The 21,746-nt window shown below is 37.7% G+C and overlaps 1 protein-coding gene across 1 annotated transcript in view; it reads left to right on the top strand.

Moving 5' to 3' along the window:
- The window catches only part of LOC136238939 (hemicentin-1-like), a 39,429-nt gene extending 21,890 nt beyond the window's left edge, over positions 1-17,539 (top strand). Inside the window, exons 17-28 of the mRNA XM_066029656.1 lie at positions 1-32; positions 1,341-1,491; positions 1,679-1,948; positions 2,430-2,720; positions 3,831-4,121; positions 5,702-5,886; positions 7,681-7,851; positions 11,236-11,449; positions 11,944-12,240; positions 13,609-14,157; positions 16,641-16,677; positions 16,894-17,539. The exon at positions 1-32 is cut by the window's left edge and continues 66 nt beyond it. Of these exons, the coding sequence (XP_065885728.1) occupies positions 1-32; positions 1,341-1,491; positions 1,679-1,948; positions 2,430-2,720; positions 3,831-4,121; positions 5,702-5,886; positions 7,681-7,851; positions 11,236-11,449; positions 11,944-12,240; positions 13,609-14,157; positions 16,641-16,677; positions 16,894-17,398 (2,993 nt within the window). The 3' untranslated portion in view covers positions 17,399-17,539. The remainder of the gene's footprint in view (positions 33-1,340; positions 1,492-1,678; positions 1,949-2,429; positions 2,721-3,830; positions 4,122-5,701; positions 5,887-7,680; positions 7,852-11,235; positions 11,450-11,943; positions 12,241-13,608; positions 14,158-16,640; positions 16,678-16,893) is intronic.
- The last annotated feature ends 4,207 nt before the right edge of the window (positions 17,540-21,746 follow it).

Raw genomic sequence — 21,746 nt, 5'->3', positions numbered from 1 at the left:
CTTGTATAGCAGCAGGAGACCCTTCTCCCATGGTAATAATAAAGCATTGTTTGTCTCTATGTAATTGGGGAAAGCTGCAAGCTTGACATTAATGAGAAATTCTTATATTATAATAACAGTACAGTGAGACCTCCATTATCCAAATATCTGTGTGCCACAAAAGTGTTCAGATAAGTGAATTTGTTCGGGAAAATGAAGCCCATTGATTTATATAGAGAGCTTCGTTGAACTACTCTAATAGAACATACACCTTTGACATAATACTCTAATAGAACAGTCACCACTACAGTTCAGATAATTGATGGTTCAGATAATCGAAGTTTGGATATTCAAGGTCCTACTGTACATGGTGGAACAACCTGGGATTACAAGATACTATGTTACACTGCAGTTGTTTCATGTTCATCTTATCTTAGCTCAGTATGAAGTGAACATGTGTTTACTCCCAACAGTCAGTTGTGCTAGAAACAAGTCATATATTTTGGCCTGAATCATTCATACTAAATGTATGGGATATTTTAAAAATCTTGTACTATTTTTTCAAGGGAGAAATTTTTAACTTTGTAATTGTGAAAATTGCTAGCTATCCACAAAAAAATTCTGCGACTTCAAAGTCTGCAGCCTTTATCAAAATGGCATTGTTTGAATATTACATATAGATATGTGTAGAATATTCTGAAGAAGCAATATTTCCCCCTCAAAATTTTGGATGGCAGCAATCTGCAAAAAAAAATTCCCCTCAAAAAATCATGCTATACAGTAACTCACTTGTTTTTGTTTGTACCTGGCATTTAAAAGACTTCACAGTGCTTCTAATTATTTGGGTATTCAGTTGACCACATAACAAGAGTTTTACCATATTTGACTGGTTAATACCCGTAGCTACTAGCAAGGAATACCATGCAACTACTATGTGTAGCTGGCTATTATCCAAAGGAAGCTGCAGTAGCCTATGACGTATATACGGATGCACGATGTTCAGTAATCCTTCAATTCCTTTATCCTTTTTTTAGCTTCTCTCAAAAAATACTATTTTTATACTTTAAACAACTCCTTTGCCTGGTTTTTGTTTCAAATGTGTCTCATCAACACTTGCATCATCAGCACATTCAGATGCAAGCCGTGGTTCAGGGAAGCTATTACAGTATATGAGCTGTGGCTGTTAGCCGGTCAAATACAGTATTAATAAAAAATGAAGCATCAAGTGAATACAAACTCAGGTGTATAGTGTTCAGTGTAATGAGAAGCCTGTGATACTGTTACTGTGCTTTTATCTCACAGTACTGATAATGTTTAATAATTGTGAATATCTTATCCACCAGATTGTTGTGTTGTTCTAGGTTTCTTGGTCATTCAACAACCAAACTGTCGTTGAGGGTTTTACCACACTGACCATATCCATGACAACCAGATCCAATACTGGTTATTATACTTGCACAGCTATTAACAGTGTTGGTGTGTCCTCATCTACTGCATATCTGGATGTGTTCTGTGAGTGTAATAGTATATTGGATACTGTGTAATAGGTTCTAAAGCTGGCAGTTGTACATGTAGAATTTTAGTAAAAACTGACAGGTCTCTCTGTGTTAATAAATATGTTGTCCTAACATAGACATGTCCCTATAAAAAGACCTTAAAGTCAGCCATTGTCTTATTGTCCTTGTTGTTTGTTTCACAGATATACCTAGCATAACTCAAGGTCCAGCCAGTGCCACAATACCAGAAAATGCTTCAGTGTCTTTCACTTGTCAGGCGGATGCCAATCCTCCAGCTGATTTTCAGTGGTTAAGGAACAATCAAAGATTCACATCAAATGATCCTGGAGTGTCCATGTCTAATGGACGTTTGATGATTACTATGGCTTCAGCATTCCATGCAGGAGAGATAGCTTGTGTGGCTTCTAACGTGGAAGGGACAACATCCAGTCTAGCTACCCTAACAGTGTTATGTAAGAAAATGTTACATTATACATACACTGTATGTTGGTGCATCCAAGACTCTGTACGTGTGCAGTTTACATGTGTGACATCGTGTATTTAACTTTTATGGCATGTAAGAAAATGTAACTGGCCCAGCAGGGCAGTGAATTATTTTAACCAAACTTATGGAAGAAGCCATACATCTCTTCTTACACATCTTGCACCATCTGTAAGAAATACGTATGACTACAATGTGATGGGAAAATTTTGTTGGAACTGAGGAAATACTTTGGAACAGAGGCAAAAATGCTGTATAGCACTGAAAAGTTATAACAGGTTTTTTTCTTTAAGTTGTGTACCAATTTGTTTACTACAGGGTATTCCCCAGTGTATGTGTGAACTATGTGTGCTTGGTAGATTAACCATGGCTTTGCATTGTCTCACAAAGTGTCATTTAAGTGTTTGCCGCTTATGTTTCATGTGATAACACTATATCTGTGTGTATTACAGTTCCTCCAACTGCTCCACTTAATGTCACAGCTACTGTACTGTCAGCCACTAGTGTGTCACTGACATGGTCCCACCCCTCCAGTGACGGGGGTGTTGATATCACAAACTACATCATCACTTATCGGAGCAGTGCTGAGGACCAAATGACTGTAGAGACTAACAGTGTTTCACTAACAATAGAGTTATTTGACCTAACTCCTTACACTGCGTATGAGTTCCTAGCCAGTGCTGAGAATGCTATAGGAACTGGTCCTGCCAGTGTCACTGTTCAAGCCATGACTTTAGTTGGTGGTAAGTGTACAATTATACAGCAAGATAACTTAAGCGGCTTTATCATAGAATATCAATTTCAATATACTTACTTTATACTTATCTACATTACATTTGAGAGCTTCATTGGCATCAGAGTAGGTGTGACTGGTGAGGTTAGAGCCTCACCACTATTTTTGCAATTTTTTTTTTTTTGCAAAGTTAAAAGTAGTGAACATGCAATACTTTGCATTAATACCATAAGTGTTCCACTGCCCATACAAAAAGACCTATACAAGACAAACATAATGAAAACAATTAACAGAAATTATCTACCGTATGCAAGGAAATTTTGACTTAAGAAAATTTTGATGAATTCACACATCAGCAGATTTGACAAATGAGATGTTGACGAAAATCAAGAATTGTACACAAAACCTGTACTTTTATTAAAGGCGCTTATAAACATTTGACGAATTTAAATTTGACAAACTTAACCGATTTGTCAAATTCGTCAAATTTTTCTGACGTCAAAATTACCTTGCATACGGTAACCTGTCTTTCACCCAGAACAGCTTCAATACCATTAATATTTATTCATATTAAGTGCCTCTAAAACTAATTACTAGACTAGCTGCATAAGCATTAGGACTGAGTTTTACCACTGACACCCCTGGAGAGCTTATGACTTAATCTCTTTGTCAGAAGAACTTGTAACATATCAAGTCTAGTAGATGGGCCGCCCAGAGAAATAGGGCAAAGAGTTAAAGAGGGCCCCAGGTTCAACTCTGAATCAGAACTTCAGCCTAACTGTAAGTCGAAGACCAAAAAAAAAATATAGTAATAAAACAAAAAAACGAAGGTCATTACATGCTGACAATAACAATAACTGCCCCTCACCAACCATATCTCCTTATTTATAAGCTTGCTACACTGAAGAATACTGTGACTGTTCTATTAGAGTATCTAGATCCTGACTGCTCTATTAGAGTATATCAATCTTTTAAGCAGGTATTGGGCCCTTGATGGGGCCATCTGGAGCCCCTTTCAGGCTGGAGCCCAGGGCAAAATTCCCCAGTTGACCCCCGTGTAGGCGGCCCTGAACATATGTGTGTTATCTGTGTTCTTTTTAGTGAGTTTTCATTTCTTTAGCACCTTCAATGCCTCGGTCCTTCAACGTCTCATCCAGCACAGCTACATCAGTGACATTGACATGGATGTCACCTGATCCATTTAATGGTCCAATGAGTACTGTATATCAGTTGTTATACAATAGAGAGAACTCAACTTCTTCACCAAACTCGAGGCAAATATTTGGATTGAGGACCACAATATCAGGACTACAAGCTGATGTGACATATGTGTTTAGTGTTAGGGGAAGTACCTTTGATGGTGATGGAGTGTTGATATGGGGAGAATATTCCACCATTCGAGTGCTGAATGGTAAATTAAATGTACTTGATTATATTGTACTTTGCGTGGGAGGATCAAAGCGATGCCACGTATCGTATTGTCCATACAGTACTAATCAGCTGCATAACTACTGTAAGTCATACTGTACAGTTATGCAGCTAATTGGACAAATACAGTACAGTTATGTGCTTAATTGGGCAAATACAGCACACTTGGGAAAATTAATACAGTACAGTTATTCGGAGAATTTATTTAAGGAATATTATGTAAACAACACACTGTAAATCGCCAAAACCAGCCAAACTAATCCTACGAGTTCGTTCTACGGCTAGGAATAGATTGTATAAACACTTACTGATCGTCTGATCACAAAGCTTTTTAAACACGACTGCATGCACTAAGACAGCACGATTGATCATGTGCGTGACATTGTAAATCACTAAAACTAGACAAACTGATCCTATTAGTTCATTCTACGACTAGAAATAGATTAGTTAAACTCTGCTTCTTGACACACCTCCTAGTACTGTATTTTCCATACACACGCACGGCAGTGCTTTAACTATAACAAATTGTACTACCTGGGTCCTAAAATTGTTGTACCGAGGCTTGCATTTCTACAATAGTTGTTGAAACTAGTGATTTGTAAAGATGATGCAAATAGAAGTGGATTTTCAGTTAGTTTACAAGTGGACTATAAGAAATAAATTCCCAGGGTTCTGTACTGTTTAATATAACCATTTTGTTGTGTTAGAGTGTTATCTGTTTGTCTTGATGTGATGAGAATAATATAGTTAACAATTACGAATAAGTTATGGTAAAATGCTCTAATTTAAACAGTGCTCAAATATCAAGCCTATTATGGTCAAAATTTGATATGTTCAGGAACTGACTGTTAGTATTCCCTGACTGTTGTATTAGAGTAGGTGACTGCTCTGTTGGTCTTATTTCTGTAAAGTACAAGTAATCAATGAAGAACCAATTTCAAATATGAAATACATCAGTATACATGAGTATGGGATGAAAGCGTAGCAAAAAAAAGCTGAACACTCGTCCTGAAGTTCACTTGACACATACAAAAATAGTTATTTGAGAGGTGGGTACCTGTAACCAGAGTAGCAGCTCCAGTTAGATGCGATTAGTCTACTATTTGTCCAGAATTATTTATAGAACACAGAGAAGAAGATTAGCAATAAGTATTAAAGATGAAATTAAATGTTCAACTCTGCTCCCAAGTCTCTACTCAATGATTCATGACAGCGAACATTAGCTGGCTCTGCTACGTAATTCAGTTAAAGACCAACTTGTTCAACTTGTTCAACAGTCAGTGATACACACAATGCTGGAGTAAGACATAGAAAGTCACCAAGTACTGCAGTGTGTCTTTTGTGTTATAATTGTTTGTCATGTACAAAATGCAAAGAACGTGTGTGCTAAATGAACTTGTCAGGTGACTAAGTCCTATAAATGAGCTGTAGCTATAGTCCAATAATGTTACGTTAGGATATCTGGTCCAAAATGTTAACCGTTTCATGTGTTTAGTGTCATCTTTGTATTTATGTAGATGTAACAGAGATATAGCTATTGTTACTTCTTGTATATGTTTTAAGGAATGGTTCTTGCTCCCATCATCCCAACCTCATCATCCACCATGATAATGCCATCATCAACTAGCATATCATCATCATCGTCGTCGTCATCATCACCAATTGTTGTCTTCACTTCTTCGTCTACTACTACGTCATCTCCTGCAGTTGTTAGCAGCTCAACTATGACTACAACTAGCAGTGTAATGGTATGAGTGTGTGTGTAGTTACAACCAGGGCACACACACACGTGAGCGCATATGTTTTGTACAGGGAAGCTATTTCGTGGGGTTATCGATGAAAAATACGTGCCAATCGAACTCTTTTCTTATGCTTAATTCAACGGTGCAATCTACCCCATTCAACCCCAGTGGTTCAGTTTCGATATACACAGCCTATTGGAGGAACCGTCACGCCATGAATAACTAACCATACAAAATAAAACCAAGCAGCAAGTTGGGAGGAGAAAACCAGTGAAAATCAACTGCAAAAGTGTCTAAGTAGCTTTGCAGTTCGTCAAATCTTGTCTACGGATTGATTTTCCGCAATTTAACCATTTGAAGAATGCGAATTCTTTTCAATAGCGCTTAATTTGTGTCGTACCTCCTCTGCATCCAGGGTAACCAGGACTGGCTTATAAGTTTAAATATAATAACTTAGTACCATCCATTCATTCCATCAATTTAAAACAATTTGCAATAATAGTTTATACATACCTGTTGGTTACTGGTCAATATCTTTCTTCAAGGGTGAAATATGATGATCAAAACAATTTCTCTATAGGTGCCTGTACATTTGGTACAAATTTGAAGAGCTATTTGACTGGTTTTCTATAGCCACATCACACTTTTGTATGTCTATCAAATTAGCCAGAGTTTCTGGCTTGCTGCATTTCTGGCTTGCTGCATACATATATACAGTTTGACATATTTTTTTAGTATCATACAGTACGGTAGTACTGTGTATTAGGGATCATGCAGTTTCGGGCTTTCTTGCCCAAAAATATCACCCTATAACCAATCTCAAATTTCATTCATAACAGCTTGGCAGTATTGGTTAGGCATAACCAAGCCCAAAAATGCCTTCAGAGTGACCCCAAATCCTTCCAACAAGTTTCTATGGAATTTTAAAAATTTCCTATTTAACTGAACTTTCTACTGACTAACTAACTGATGCCTTCAGCCAAGCAAAACTCGACAATGGATAAGGCTACGGGCTTGATTTTTTCACTGTTCGACGTCCCTTCATCCCAAGACATGCCTTTTCGCCAACCACAGTACTTACAATGCATGTATCATGGACCTACCTCTGTCCTCCTTTGTATTCCAGTTCTTTTCGCTATCAACGCAAGGTATCGATTTGGATAGCGCAATACAGTTTCCCTCTGGCTGTGTCATGCTTTTCGCCCACATTTTCTGTAGCAACTGGATTTATTGGAGAGACGTTTTTTGTACTGTTCTTCATTTGTAACGCTGTGTAATGAATGGAGCATACGTAGCTACAAACAAACGTAATGGCCACCCCACTTTTCAGTGTGTAATTGATTATTGGGGCACACGTTCAAATGCAAAAATGCCTGGTGCCATTCTTTCTTTTAATGTGGTACACTTAGATTCAGTAGTCATAATTGTTTTATTAAAAAAAGTAAACAAACAAGTGGAAGGAAAATTAGGAATTTTAAGCTGAATTACGTAGGGATCAAAGAACAAAAAATCAGGGAAACAAGAGAACAGCTAAAAAGTTGTGAAACAAAGGAGGTTGCCTATACCTCCAGATATACTAGTGTACATGTAATCCGTAATCCAGTCATGGTTATAAACTGAAGAGTAGGGATTAGATGTCCACTAGTATATCTGCAGGTATAGGCAACCTCCCTTGTTTCACAACTTTTTAGCTGTTCCCTTGTTTCCCTGCTTTTTTGGTCTTTGATCCCTAATCCAGCTTAAAATTCCTATTTTTCCTTCTACTTGTTATTATTAGACCTGTGTATATACGCTTTACAGATAATGACAACCACTACTACCACCACAACAATTCCATCTTCCTCTTCTATCATCACTACTATGAGCTCTTCATCTGTTGCAGTTAATCCCACTCCTGTTCTCCCTCCATCAACTACTCCTCAATGGATTGTGGTACTAGCACTACAAAGGGGTATGGTGTTTCTTCAATGGGTAAGTGTTGTGATGTTGTATGCTAGACACTGTAGTAAGGGTGTAGTAAAGGCCACCTTAGTATGTATAGAAGAAGTACACGAAGTAATTGTATTATATTATATTATTGTAACAGTTAGAAGATTCCCCTATGTATCCCTGGTAATCCGAACACCTCAGTTATCTGAACACCAAACGTGATTATTTAATTAGAACACTTTGTTGTTAGTGAGCAGTAGAGGTGTACCGATATGGGATTTTGGCACGTACCAATATCCGATATTGATGCCACCAAAAGAAGCCGATAACCGATAGCCAATCCAATATTTGCATTACAAATAAAAGTCATAGATAATCTATGCAAAAGCGAAAAATTTAAGTTACCTACTCTACAACAACATGTGGATATATTCATTGCTCACTCTATTCCTGTGGTGGTTGTGGCTTGGTTTCTATTGTGCAATGCAGACAATTAGGCACCCACAAACATTTTTATGTATACTCCCATGAAGCCTTAAATGGGTATTTCTGCATTACTCCGCATTTTATTGGCTTGTGCGAAGGCTGGTACATCAGGTTTCCTTGGTTATTCTGTGACTCTTCTTTTTATTACAAAGGTATAGTCTATAACTGCTTTATACTTTGAAACCTCTCCCCTCCTATATAGTTAATTCCCCTTCCCTGGATAATTTTTGTAATAACTTAAGTAATTAGCTATATCTGTGCATTAGTCATTTGTGATTTCTGCACAGTAAAAACAAATTTAAAAAATAATAAATAATATTTTTAAAGACTGATAAGCTTTCCAGCAACAAACACTAGAGTCGTGTGTATTTATATGGTTTCTCATAGCGTAGCGCTTGTTGTAGACTAAACAATAAGCCATTGGCACTAAACAGCCACATGAATAACGTAGAAAACCAATACATAATCTGTTTATGTACAAACTATTGCTACTGTATAAATATCTGTAGCAATTTGGTCCTCCGCTGTTCTGTGCCAATACCGATATTGGTAAAAAATACCATATCAGTGGCCAATATTGTAGTTGATCCGATTATCGGTACACCTCTAGTGAGCAGTCTATTAAAATACTCATTATTATACATGATTGCTATTAGCATCATTGCTGCTATTTCTTTGCCGCCACCTTTAAACTTTTTTCACCTCATCCATTTTGGCCACACCCTCTTTTCACAGCTTAGCTATTTTGGGTATACAAAGATATCACTACTTTTTGAAAGCAGCTTATGGTTGGCATCGAGGCTTCCTTTAACTTGTTTTTTTAATTTTTCTTCTGTACCACAAGAGTCATCAAAGACTGCTATTTGTATGAATCTATGTATTTAATTTATTTTAAAGTAGCTATATGTTATTAGGGTCACTTGTCACACAACTGAATACTGTATAGTGGAACCTCAGTTATCGGAACCCCTGGGAATCACGGGAGGTCCATAAGTCTGAAAAGTCCGTATCTCTGAAACTGTATAAAATAGCATAAAGATCACCCTAATAGAACAGTCACTACCGTAATAGAACAGTCACTACTCTAATAGAGCAGTCATTTCTGTAGTTTGGTTAACCAAGAATCCGGATAAGTGGGGTCTGGATAACTGAGGTTCCACTGTACAGTGTGTTATGTACACAGGTTATTTTTGTGAATGTGAGAGGCAAGAGTGAGTTACAAGCCAAAAAGCGCTGGAAAAAACAAGAAAGCTGTGGTGCATTTGTTATGTTATTTGTTGCTTAGTAATATCGCTTTGCAGCTGGAAGAAACAGGACCATCAAAGACCAGCTGCTTGTTAGCTTGTATCACAGAATTAACCCAGTTCCATTTGTTCCCGCTTGTGAATTGGCTTTTAATATAAGTAACTCACTCAGCATAACAATTTTCCCCAGTGCTTCTTCAATTGTGCACAATCGTAGAAAGTTTCATTTTCTCATATGGATCCCATTGACTTTTGCCTCAAAAACATGGTGTCTAGTAACTGTTACTAACTTAAAATGGTGTAAACAGACAACCTCTATAGCTGAACTGAATGGCTGAATGGTTTACAGGGTAACTTGTTTGTAGCTGATTTGACTCTCTAGCTATGTACATGGTGACTTGAAATAAACTTTCCACTACGTATTAGCCACATATCTCAGTGATGGTTGAGCAAAATTAATTCAACTCAAATTTAGAATGGAAGGTGCCTTATCCTGAGGAAGTTCCACAGTTTACTGTTCAAGCCCTATCAAGCTACAGATATGTGAAATGACATTTTCTTGGATCCGTAAAATGTCTGTCGGACATCTGCACCAGCTGCACTTGGCCACACGACACACTAATGTGTGTCATGATATAACCCATTTAGTAGTAGCACCCTAATGAGGCACACATTTTTATAAGCCTTTCTAATACAACGCGTGTAGAATGTTCTAGAACAATCTACTGATAGATCTACAAGATTATTATAAAACTTGTGCACTATACTAGAACTTTCATTTATAAGGTAGAAATTAAATGAGGTGAGCAACTGACAGCAGTGGTGGAGTGGTAGAGGGTTCGGGCACGTAGGTGTTGGTTTGAACCCTGGAGACAATTTTCTGACATTTTTTTACTCCTCAGTGACTGTTTTATTAGAGTATCTAGATCACCACATGTTTGGTTTTTGCACCTAACTAATATTATACTCTCAGTGCTCTCAAACCACTTGTATAGTAACTTTATGTACACCTGTACAGCATTTTCAAGTTAATCTGTCAGGTGAATTACCCTGTAGGCGTGACAACAAATCGCTTTTGCAGTTTTCAAAATGGCACAACTCCATTCAACTTAATTCATTCTGTACAAAAATTGGACTGTAAATGTGCTGCATTATGCTCTTACAGCCCACCAACATTGAACTCAATTGACTAAAGCACAAATGAGTTATTGCAATTTTGTCTTAAGAATACGTGTTTAAGAAGAAACATACAAAGAAAATAAGATGAAATATGAAAGCACATATCTCAGTGATAACTGGGTGGATTCACCTCAAATTTGGGATAGGGAGTGCACTACTGTTTCCACACCAAAACTGGTAAAATTTTGTTTAGGCAATATTGAGCTACGGGTATATTCATAGCATTTTCTTGGTTTCTTTAAAATATAAACTTGTCTGTTGCGTGTCCGCTCTAGCTGTACTTGGTCACATGACACACTATCGTATATCCTGACTCCTAGTATTGGTTTAATTAATTGAAGCTCTGGATATTAATCAGTGTGCTTCAACTCTTTTGTCCAGATGTGTTTGGAAAACTAAGGATCACTTTTCATTTTAGTACCATTTCTGGCATTTCTCCCTTCAATAGTTAGTGTTACCAGATATATTCTTATCACATTAATGCAATGACATTTACGATAACTATATACTCCTGCAGACGATTACAGATACTAGTTCAGTGGAAGGCTTCATGATTTCAATTACTCCACCTCCCCCTACCTCCCCTAGCAGCAGAAATGTCACTACTACTACTATACTAACACTATCAGGTCTAGCTGACTACACTAACTACACATTCACTGTAGCAGCCTACAATACTGGAGGAGTAGGACCAGCTTCTCTGACAAGGAGTGTGTTAACTAATGAAGGAGGTAAAAAATGTATTTTTCCCTTACCATATGACATGTAGCTAAGCTAGCGTAAATCTGTTTCATGTACATACCATATGCAAGGAAATTTTGACGTAAGAAAAATTTGACGAATTCACACTTCAGCAGATTTGACGAATAAAATGTTGACGAAAATCAAGTAAAATTTGTGGACAAAACCTGTACTTTTAAAGGCGCTTATAAACATTTGACGAATTTAAATTTGACGAATTAAATCAATTTGTCAAAAAAATTTTGACGTCAAAATTTCCTTGCGTATATACAAAAGTTCAGAGAACACATTTTATGAATGCATCTTGCTTTTAGGACATAAAATGTGTGTGCAACCATAATATGACATACTGTATTTTATGTTCTGCCTAAAAATAGTATTGGTTTCAATTTTTTGTGGTGTCGTATGTTCATGTACATGTATGTATAATAAAGAATATTCATCATTAGTACATACAAATTTACTTACATGTACCTTTCTGCAGTTCCAAGTGCTCCAAGAGATGTTTCTGTACAAATCACTTCCATTAGTTCTGTCCTAGTAACATGGCAGCCACCAGAGGCTACTAATGGTGTACTGGACTCATACATAGTGAGGATTATGGCGGGATTGTCCACAACTCCTCTGTTGTCGAGGATAGTCAATGCTGAAGGAGAGACAACAGGAGGCAGTGCAGTGATCAGAGGACTAGAACTTGGTTCCTACACTGTGACTGTAGTAGCAGAGACTGGAGCTGGAGAAGGTGACCCATCAGCTCCACTAACCTTCACACTCATGACCAGTAAGATCACTTTATATGGCAGTGTTTGTTTCCTATACAAATGTACAGTTTTCTGCAAAATTTATTCAGTGATACCTCTGTTAATATAATTCCAAAATCGTAATGTTTTGTAAGACGCACAGTACTGTGTTATGCGGCCTAAGAAACCGAAGCACGACTACAGTGTGTTATTAGCAGGATGAACAAATTTTAAACATATGTAGCTATTATTATTATTATTATTGTTTACTGTGCTAAACCTCTTACAAGAGTATGTACAAGCACAGATAATGAATCAACAAAATTAATTATGTGATTAATTGATGTTCAGCTAGCCTTGCTTTAAATTGGTATAAATTTGAACAGGTGATGAGGTCGTTGGGTAAATTGTTCCAGATCTTTATACTTGATGGAAAGAATGAGTTAAGGTATGAGTTTACTCTTGTGTTTGGCCGTAACAGCCTCATTTGGTGGCCTCGTAAACAGTAGTTAGATGGAGCTGGTATGAGTATGGTATCAGTCGGTATATCTATTAATTGGTACATGATCTTAAAACATTGTGATCGCTTTCAGCTGGTTTCTGCAGCGAGCCAGAGGTGGCGAATTCAAATTTTGCAACATATATGTGACACTTGGATATGAAGAATAATTATTATACACAAGCCTCGCACACCATCTTTGGACTGATTCAATAGCTAAGATGTCCTTTTGTGTATAAGGGTCCCAGACCACATAGGCGTATTCTAGGATTGGTTTAATAAGTGACTTGTAACGACTCAGTTTGACTGAAATTGGGCAGTTATGAAGGTTACGTTGTAAAAACCCTTTGATACTGTTAGCTTTGTTAGTTATTTGTCTAATGTGTTCAGACCAGGATAGCTTTGAGTCAATAGTAAGACCTAGGTACTTAGTGTGTGTCACCTCCTGCACAACAGTGTCATACAAAGTGTAATGGTAAAGAATAGGCTTTTTCTTGTGTGTTATTCTGATAAATTCACATTTCTGAACATTAAGCTCTGTGATGCCTTTGCGAAACAAAATGTTTTTTTGCTGTGGAAATGCCCTCTACTTCAGTGGTTTACTTACCAATTTGAGCACAATTGTTCCAGATACAGTATGAGCCTGGCCTCATTTCTTCTCTTTGTTGTTGTTATTGTTATTGTTTCTTTTTGTCTTCGACTTTTTGCTACTTATAAAACCTGCCATTAAATGCAAACAAGTTATCCATTTACCAGTTTGGCATTTAAAGACGAATCAATTTTAGTTTGAATATGATATATACACGGAGTTATTAATGATTATCATGAAAATAACGATATGTGTTGTCACACTTGTATATGTGTACGTAGTCCATCTGGTGTTATCACTTGTTTTTTGCTTCTAATGCAGCTACTAGCATCAGTTCCTCCACTCAACTAGTCACCACTTTAGTGCCAGTAACAACCACCTCCATTTCATCCATACAACCTACTTCCAGCTCTTCATCAGTCAATACTGCTTTACCCGTTACCACAACAATAGTTTCTACTACTACTACAACAACTTCAAATGCCACCACAACTACTGCAACAGCTACAACAACTGCAGCCACTTCTACACCTATCACTACTGCTAATGATACCTCTGTGATTGAGAGAAGTTCTTCTCAAGTTATAGCAACTACCACAATTATGTTAAACACAACGACCACCAGTGTAATTGTACCTACTACAATAGTGGACATTTTAACGCTGACATCTTCAGTTACTACTAGTACCTTATCATTCATCATGACTGCTAGTCCTACAGTTGGTGTGTCAGGCAATGAGGATGACAGTGCTGTATTAGAGGGTGTCATTCCTGCTGTTGTTGTGGTGATTATTATCCTGTTGGTGGTGGCCTTGATAGGCTGGCTGTACTGGAGGAGGAAATCATCCACAAAAGCTCAGCGATATCTCAGTGAGTTTAGTGTAGAAGTTTGTCAGTGTTAACTTTTTATTATGTGTGTGTGTATGTGTGTGTGTGCATGTGTGCGTGCGAGTGTGCATGGGTGGGGTGTTTAATTTTGTAAATGCACAGTTTTGAGAAACTCCACAGTTTTGAGAAGCACACATGGTTATTAAGCACATATTGCCTGTTCAATGCACATGCCTGATGGTATACTTTCACTAGAGACCTGTTTGTTTAGCACATATAGTTGAAATTACTGCTGTATGCTTGAGCTATGTAATCTGAAAACAGAAACCCCAGATCCATCACAAAACACTAGGCACATGTCTAGCAAATAATACCACCTGTTTGACTTCTGGTAATAGTGATAGCTGCACCCGACTCCTTAGGATTGCTGTTTCCTCAATGAAAAAAAGTATTTGAATGAATCTAGGTATCCAAATTGCTTGAAAAATGAGGCAGGTACAAGTAATGCTCTCCTAGCAGAAACTCCTTAGAACACACATGTATAGTGAATACAAAAACTTCCTCCAAAAATTATGAGCTCATGTACTAAGTTAATAACCACAGTCTGTGATATTCATTTAATCATTTGTTAAAGCTTTACGGTGTGATATAAGGTTCAGTGTACAATGTATCTATGCAAGTACCACGAGCTGTATGAAGGAAACCACAATAATTTTGGGCATTACAAAGAAAATAATTTTCTCTAATAGAGTAAACAATTACTGTAATAACACAATCACCCAAGTGTTGTGTGACTGCTGTAAGTTGCAGTATTATGGTTGCTAGTATAATAAATAATATAGTGTCTAAGCTGGGTCACTATTGAGCCAAAGTGGTGGTAAGTTCTGCACATTGTGCAAAAGTTGTATTGCTATTCTGTATAACAAAATCTACTGTAGTTACTGTAGTTGTTCAGCTACAGTGTATTATTGCATTATAGTGTACATGTGTGTATTGTATCTCTGTATTGTTTATGGTATATGGAATATATGTGACTGGCTGAGTGAAAACTGAACTGACCTCTGTTTTTGCAAAATTCATTAATTTTTCTATAAACGTATTGTGTGTAAAACACACGTGCTACGTAAAATTACAGTGTACATGTTTTAATTGCTTTGGTGTTAAAACCTGTGTACCATCTGATTCAACTGTTCATGGAAAGAAATAATTGTTTTGTGTTTGTTCAGCAAAAGACACATGAGTTATGGCATATGCACCACTTTCACACCTCAGATCAAAGGAATTCCAGAGAATACATATGCCATGTATACCTCTTTACAGGGACACATCTGATGTACACCAGTGTACATTTGAAATGTATCCCGGGAAGGTGGTTGCACTTCTAAAATAGCAAGCCACTTTCATCAAAGTAAGCATGGCCTTGATGTGGATGAGGTAGTGGTACCACCGTCTGTTTGTTTTATACAGGCTCAGACTGAAATCGATTTTGGGAATAAATTAATGCTCACGTGATCAATACCACAAATTGAAGTGTTGCTACAAGAAGCACTCAAATGAAAGCATTTCAGTATCCTTGCCGTTCTACAAGTTGGGAAATGTTACTTAAAGGTGAGAACTAGTCTTACAGTGCATTCACAAGCGTTCCAGCACATTTGTGAATGCGGACATGGCCACATTACAGATGACACAAGTAGTAACAACTCTATAACGAAGCTTACCCCTTTAGGTCTTTAGTAAACGTTGAATTAGTCTTTAAACAACACGAAAGCATTAAAACACTTGTAAATTCCCTGAAATTTGTCCTACTTGACTTTTCTGTGATATCTGTAGGACTTGTGCATTTATTATAACATTAACTTTACCTGCTGCCTAACCATATTCATATCTTTCAGGCAGTAGTTACACTCATAACGAGTGTAATAAATGAGTCCAGTAGTTACACTCATATTGGCATCAAGGCTATCAGCCTGAAACGGAAGTGTTACATATTAGCTGTAACATGGGCACTCGTGATTTGTATGCCCGTAGCCCTCGGGCTTTGGGCATACATATCAGACAAATCACTTGTGCCCATGTTACAACTATAGATTATTTATGATGTGGTAGAAACAATAATTTTCATCATTGTTTCTTTGTTGGAGTGGCCTTCTTCTCTGTCCACACAGAAGGGGGTACAGGGAAACTACTCTGCCATAATGGATTTGCCAATTAATGATGAACATAATTAATGAGTCAGTTTGTAGTTTGCTTCAGTATTAAGTTATAATTGATTAAATAAGCACTGTAATTTATTTGCCATATTGTTGCTGTACAAATCAAATTTATTCCTGTTCCAACTGTCTCATGTTATGACTCAAACATTATTCATCATAAAGGCTGAAACCTTGGCTGTCCACTCCTTTGTTACTATATTATAACAAAGAGACAATAAAAGGAATGTGTGAAAACGACTGGTGTTTTGCTCAGCTGGTCTATACTAACCTTAGTGTATACAGTTTGATCATATCTACTTTTCTTATATTTAGTAAATAGCAAAAGCAGTAATGTTCGTCAACGAGTTGTGTAAGTTATAGTATCTAGAACTTAATGTAATGATTTATTTTGTGTATTTTAGCTAAATTGCACTTTGTATGTTCAGTGCCTATAAACTCACATGCACACAACACAGCCTACTCTATGTCTCTACTCTGTGTCTCTACTCTATACCACAAATACTACAAACGCACATGTATAGTTTGTGTATAGAACTGGGGATCAAATATTTTAATATCATTTTAGTGATGATAAAATTGACTTGATTCCATTACAAGAAGAAGACGAGGAATATTTCTCAGCAGTGCGTGAGGCACTGCAAGACAATTTTGCCTACAGCAGTGATGGGAACAACATGAACACGTTTGGTGACCACATCAATGACATCCCAGATGATGGACCACCTGTAATCCCTGAAGATGAACTAGAAGATAGTAGCAGTGAAGATGAATTTGATGGTCCTTATGCCACAGCAGACCAGGTACAACGTCGGGAGAAACGTAATGCTACACTTAAAAAACTAGAAGACAGTCTTGAAGAGACTACTGATTCGAACAGAAGTTCTAATGTCTCTGGGACATATGTATCTAGTGATTCTATCCGTGCCAAGAAGGTGGAAGATCGTGCCAATTCACTTAGAAGAGCTCAGAATGAAAGTGTTGATGATGACACAGGACTTTCCCCGTTACCTGCTGGCCAACGTACTAACATACATGACTACACTAGCTCAGACATTGGCTGGAATGACTGATAGCTTCACTGTACACAAGTAGTCATCATAGTTAATACTACACAAAGCTTGTGTAATACGTTCATGCATACAGACATACATACGTACAATATAATTTACATGTATGGTAAACTATGAATATCAATCTAATATACTTTTTAATATTGCATAGTCTGGTTCATCACAATCATAACACACTGATGTGTATCGTTTCAAAATCTTCAGACTCTGGTTGCAACATGTGAAAGGAATTAAGCTTTGCAGCATAAGGCCACTACAATGAGATAACTTGTTTCTCATCAACTTCTCATAGAGTAACACATGCGGGCGGGCGGGTTATCTCATTATTACACAAGCCATAGCATATTTGTACAAAACCAGTATAATAATCCTTTATTTTTAGGCTATTGGCAGGATGCACACCAAGCACTGGTGCACACTGAGGGTAAAATTCCAAGTGCACACAAACTTCAACTTCAGTAACATAGCATTCAAGTCCTTTGCGAAAGTTCCAACAGTCTTGGAGTCATGTACCATGCAGCAGCAGACAGCAGCAGTCTTAGCACATGTAGGCTGGTCAGTCTTATTAGGGGGAGGGGCTGTGTAAGCTTGTGGCAGAAGTAGCAAGACTAAAGCTACTATGTCTCTTAGATATGATGGCCCTGCACATAGGGCATGCAGGTCACGAAACCAATGCTAGTGTAGGGTCTAATGTACACTGTAGCACTCACTGTTGATGCCTTGGTGGTTGTTGATGCTCCAGAAAGCTCTCTAATCAACACAGAAGTAAAAAACACTCATAAATGGTGTCTGTATCTCAATGGGATTGCAGTTTTTCATGGAAATAGTACTTTTCTACGTGATAAACCCACTACCACAACACTCAAAAAAGCCATGCTGCCATCTCGTGCAATAATGAGTGCGCATGGGCAAAAGAAAATTTTGGTGCGGGCGGTTGATGAGAAACAAGTAATCTCATTGTAGTGGCCTAAAGAAATGCTTTATAAATTTAACAGAATAAGCTATTTGTTTTTGTTGCAAAGGTTTGACTTGCAATTCTGTACTTTAATTTGTTCTTGGTCTTGTTGATTTTCTATCTGCACTCGAGCGAAGCCTCTCGTTAAGATAAATTTAAGCAGTTGGATTAACAGTTTCCTTTATAGTCTCGCGTGGCCAGACCGCTTTTTCTCCCATGGCGTTTATCGATTAGAAATTATAAGCGCCTGCTGGACCGCTTTTTCTCCCACGGCGTTTATCGATTAGAAATTATAAGCGCCTGCTCGTTTATCGATTAGAAATTATAAGCGCCTTCTCCAGCAGGCGCTTATAAATTCTAATCGATAAACGCCGAGGGAGAAAAAGCGGTCTGGCTACGCGAGACTACAGTTTTCTTTTGCACGTGCTACTGCAGGGGCGTGCGCTAGTTTAAGGGAGACTGAAGAACTCCCAAAAGAAGGGCTAGTCTTATCGTCTTAGTTGCACCGAAGTTGTGGACTATATGCAGGGGCGGATCCAGGGGGACCAGTGCCCCATGGCCACCTTCAGAATTTATTTATAATGTTGCTCATTGAACATAGCTAGGCACCTAGACATAATTCAAACATATTTTATGCAGTTTTATGACATGTGTACTATAATAAAATGTGTCTGTAGTAGATTGTTACCCATATTGACACAGTACAGGGGGAACTAGGTGGGATAGAGCACCCTCTTCGTTTAGAAATCGAGATATATACTCTAATAGAACAGTCATTTACTCTAATAAAACAGTCAAGAGTAACACATTATTATAAAACATTGTTTGTCATTTTAAACTACCTAAATTGAGTTAATGGCCCTATCCACACCCTAGTGACTATAGAAATTCTCTGGAGATGCAACTGCACACCAAATGCCATATGCTTCAATTTTTTGTGATGCTTGTGCAGGGGACCTTATGCTAATTCTAAAATTTTCAACTTAATTTCAGCCAAAATTAGCACCAAATTCATTCTCCAAAAGTCAATTTTTCAGAATTTCTTTATAGATTTTATAGCTACTACAGCTCAGTAGCATTCATGCTTCCAGCATTGAATTGTCATAAGCATTAGTCAAAATTATCTCACAATGTTAAGTTTTCAAAATTTAAGTAGGGAGCAGTTTAAACTAATTCAGAATGGTTTTTAGCTCAGTATATCTTCCAGTGTTTGAACTGTCAACAAATGTCAGTCAAAATTGTCACCAAATTCAATCTCAGAACGTTAAATTTTCAAAATTTCCTGGGAGGGGCATGCCCCCAGATCCTCCTAGAAAGCTCATGCTTTACATTTCGCAGAGTGTGCTTCGCACACTGTGGAGTGACTTCTATCTGCGTGCCCCCCTCCCCCTTAGCAAAAGCCTAGATCTGCCCCTGATATGGGAGTCATACATCGCGTACATGAGATTGATTGGCATAAGTTGACTCTGAATTGTAAGTAGCAGTCAGTACATCGGAAAGCCTTCTAATGATCTTAAAGAATTGCCAGTTGCATAATGGGAATCAAAACGGGGTTATAACATCCTTTGTAGCCATTGTGTTAGGCGCTCTGTGTGGTTTATTGGGGTCGTGGCGCCTCCAGTGGTGTGACTCATGACCTTGGATCTTGCTGAGTTTATACCTTGGGGCTATTAGCTAATCATTGATTATAATTTATGACCGGGCCTGCGAAAACAGGGCATGTGAGTACAAACTACACCCTGTCACTCTACAGGTCATATCTCAGTACCAGAACAGAATATTTGCATTCTGTAACTTACATCATAAATCTAAATAAATGCTTACTAAAAGCTGAAAATTGCATTGCCATAGCACAATGGTACAAAACGTTATGAGTGATGAAAGGTTAAAAAGCAGGCAAAAATCATGTGCCCACATGCCCTATTTCCACAGGCCCAGTCACATTTTGTGGTAGTGGTTATATACAAACTATCAAAAGAGAGTGGAAAGCAGCACAGATCAATGAAAAACCATGCATATGCAGCCATAGTAATTAAAACGGCAGTGCTAGTCTTCAAGGCCCTAGCTAACCTATAATAGTAACAGAGAGCTTGGTTTGGAGAATTTTCTTTAATAATGAAAAGTGACCTGCCTGCATGGAAATCCAATTTTTTTTGGTGGATCAGAAACAAGTAATCAAGCTTTCCTGGCCTTATTGGATAGGTTCTATTTATTATGTATGATAAAACTGGTATTGGAGTTTGATCTGTCATTTTGTGTAAGAAACATTCCGGACGTTGGCATTTTCTGTTTAATTTTAGAGCCTGCTCTTAAGCTTGTAGCAGATTGGTACCTAATCCAGCAGGTCACTACTGTTGACCTGGATGACCCACTGGCCCGGATAGCAATCCGGATTAGACCCAGATTTGACCCAGATTAGACCCAGATTAATGTTTAATAAAAATCAAATCATGCGCCAAGAGCTACATTCTAGTGCTCCACTCGCGTATTTAAATGGTAGCTATACAATAAGTAGACAGATAACTAACTATCAGTCAGTAGGCTTAGACTTCAGTGGTTCATAGACAGTATAGTATAAATGGGTGTGACTACATAATTCAACAGTGCTTTCAGGAAATAATATATTATCACATTCCCAATAAGTGAGCGTGGCTTACAGAAGAGCACAGTCATTGTGCATTGTAATTTGCACATCAAACATTGATCGATTAGTGGGCATGACTCCATGTAAGTCTGCAGACAGCTGCAGCATACTCACAGATTGCAATTACATTTATTGATAAATGAGCATGTCTTCACATAAGCTTACAGACAGTAACACATAATCCCTATAAGTGGGCATGGCTCATGAAGGTACTAGACTATGAGCTGTACGTAAATCGTTTAAATGCTTCCACATTGCCAAATTATTGCAGATGTGATTTATATAATCTGTGTCAAACCCTAGGGGTCAGACCTGGATGACCCGGACTAAATGTGACCTGGTTGACCCAGCTGCAGGTGACCAGATCCTGTTTCAATGCTGAACTAATTCCATGGTGGTATTTAGTGTGTCCTAGGGAGCCTTGCTCTAACTAGGTATGATTAATTTTGATATTTCTGTTAGTCTAAAATGCTAGAAGGGGTGGTTTGGATTTCTGGTGTTCTATTTAGCTATATGTCAGGATTTTTTGATAATCTGCATTGCATTAGTTGTGGTGGGCTATATCTGGCTGTGAAGATTGATAGATTCTGGAACTGGACTAGTATTGTATGTTACTTGGTGAAGGAAAAGAAATATAGCCTCTCAGTTGTATGTACTTATTTGTTTTTTTGTTTTTTTTATTAAGGCTTTACAGCACAAGTGCTGAAGGTCTGTAGGACACCTGGTCCTACAGCCTGTTTAAAGTTGTT

The sequence above is a fragment of the Dysidea avara genome, chromosome 1, assembly GCF_963678975.1.
Source record: "Dysidea avara chromosome 1, odDysAvar1.4, whole genome shotgun sequence".
NCBI classification, from domain to species: domain Eukaryota; kingdom Metazoa; phylum Porifera; class Demospongiae; order Dictyoceratida; family Dysideidae; genus Dysidea; species Dysidea avara.
This window is presented reverse-complemented; position numbering and strand designations above follow the sequence as displayed.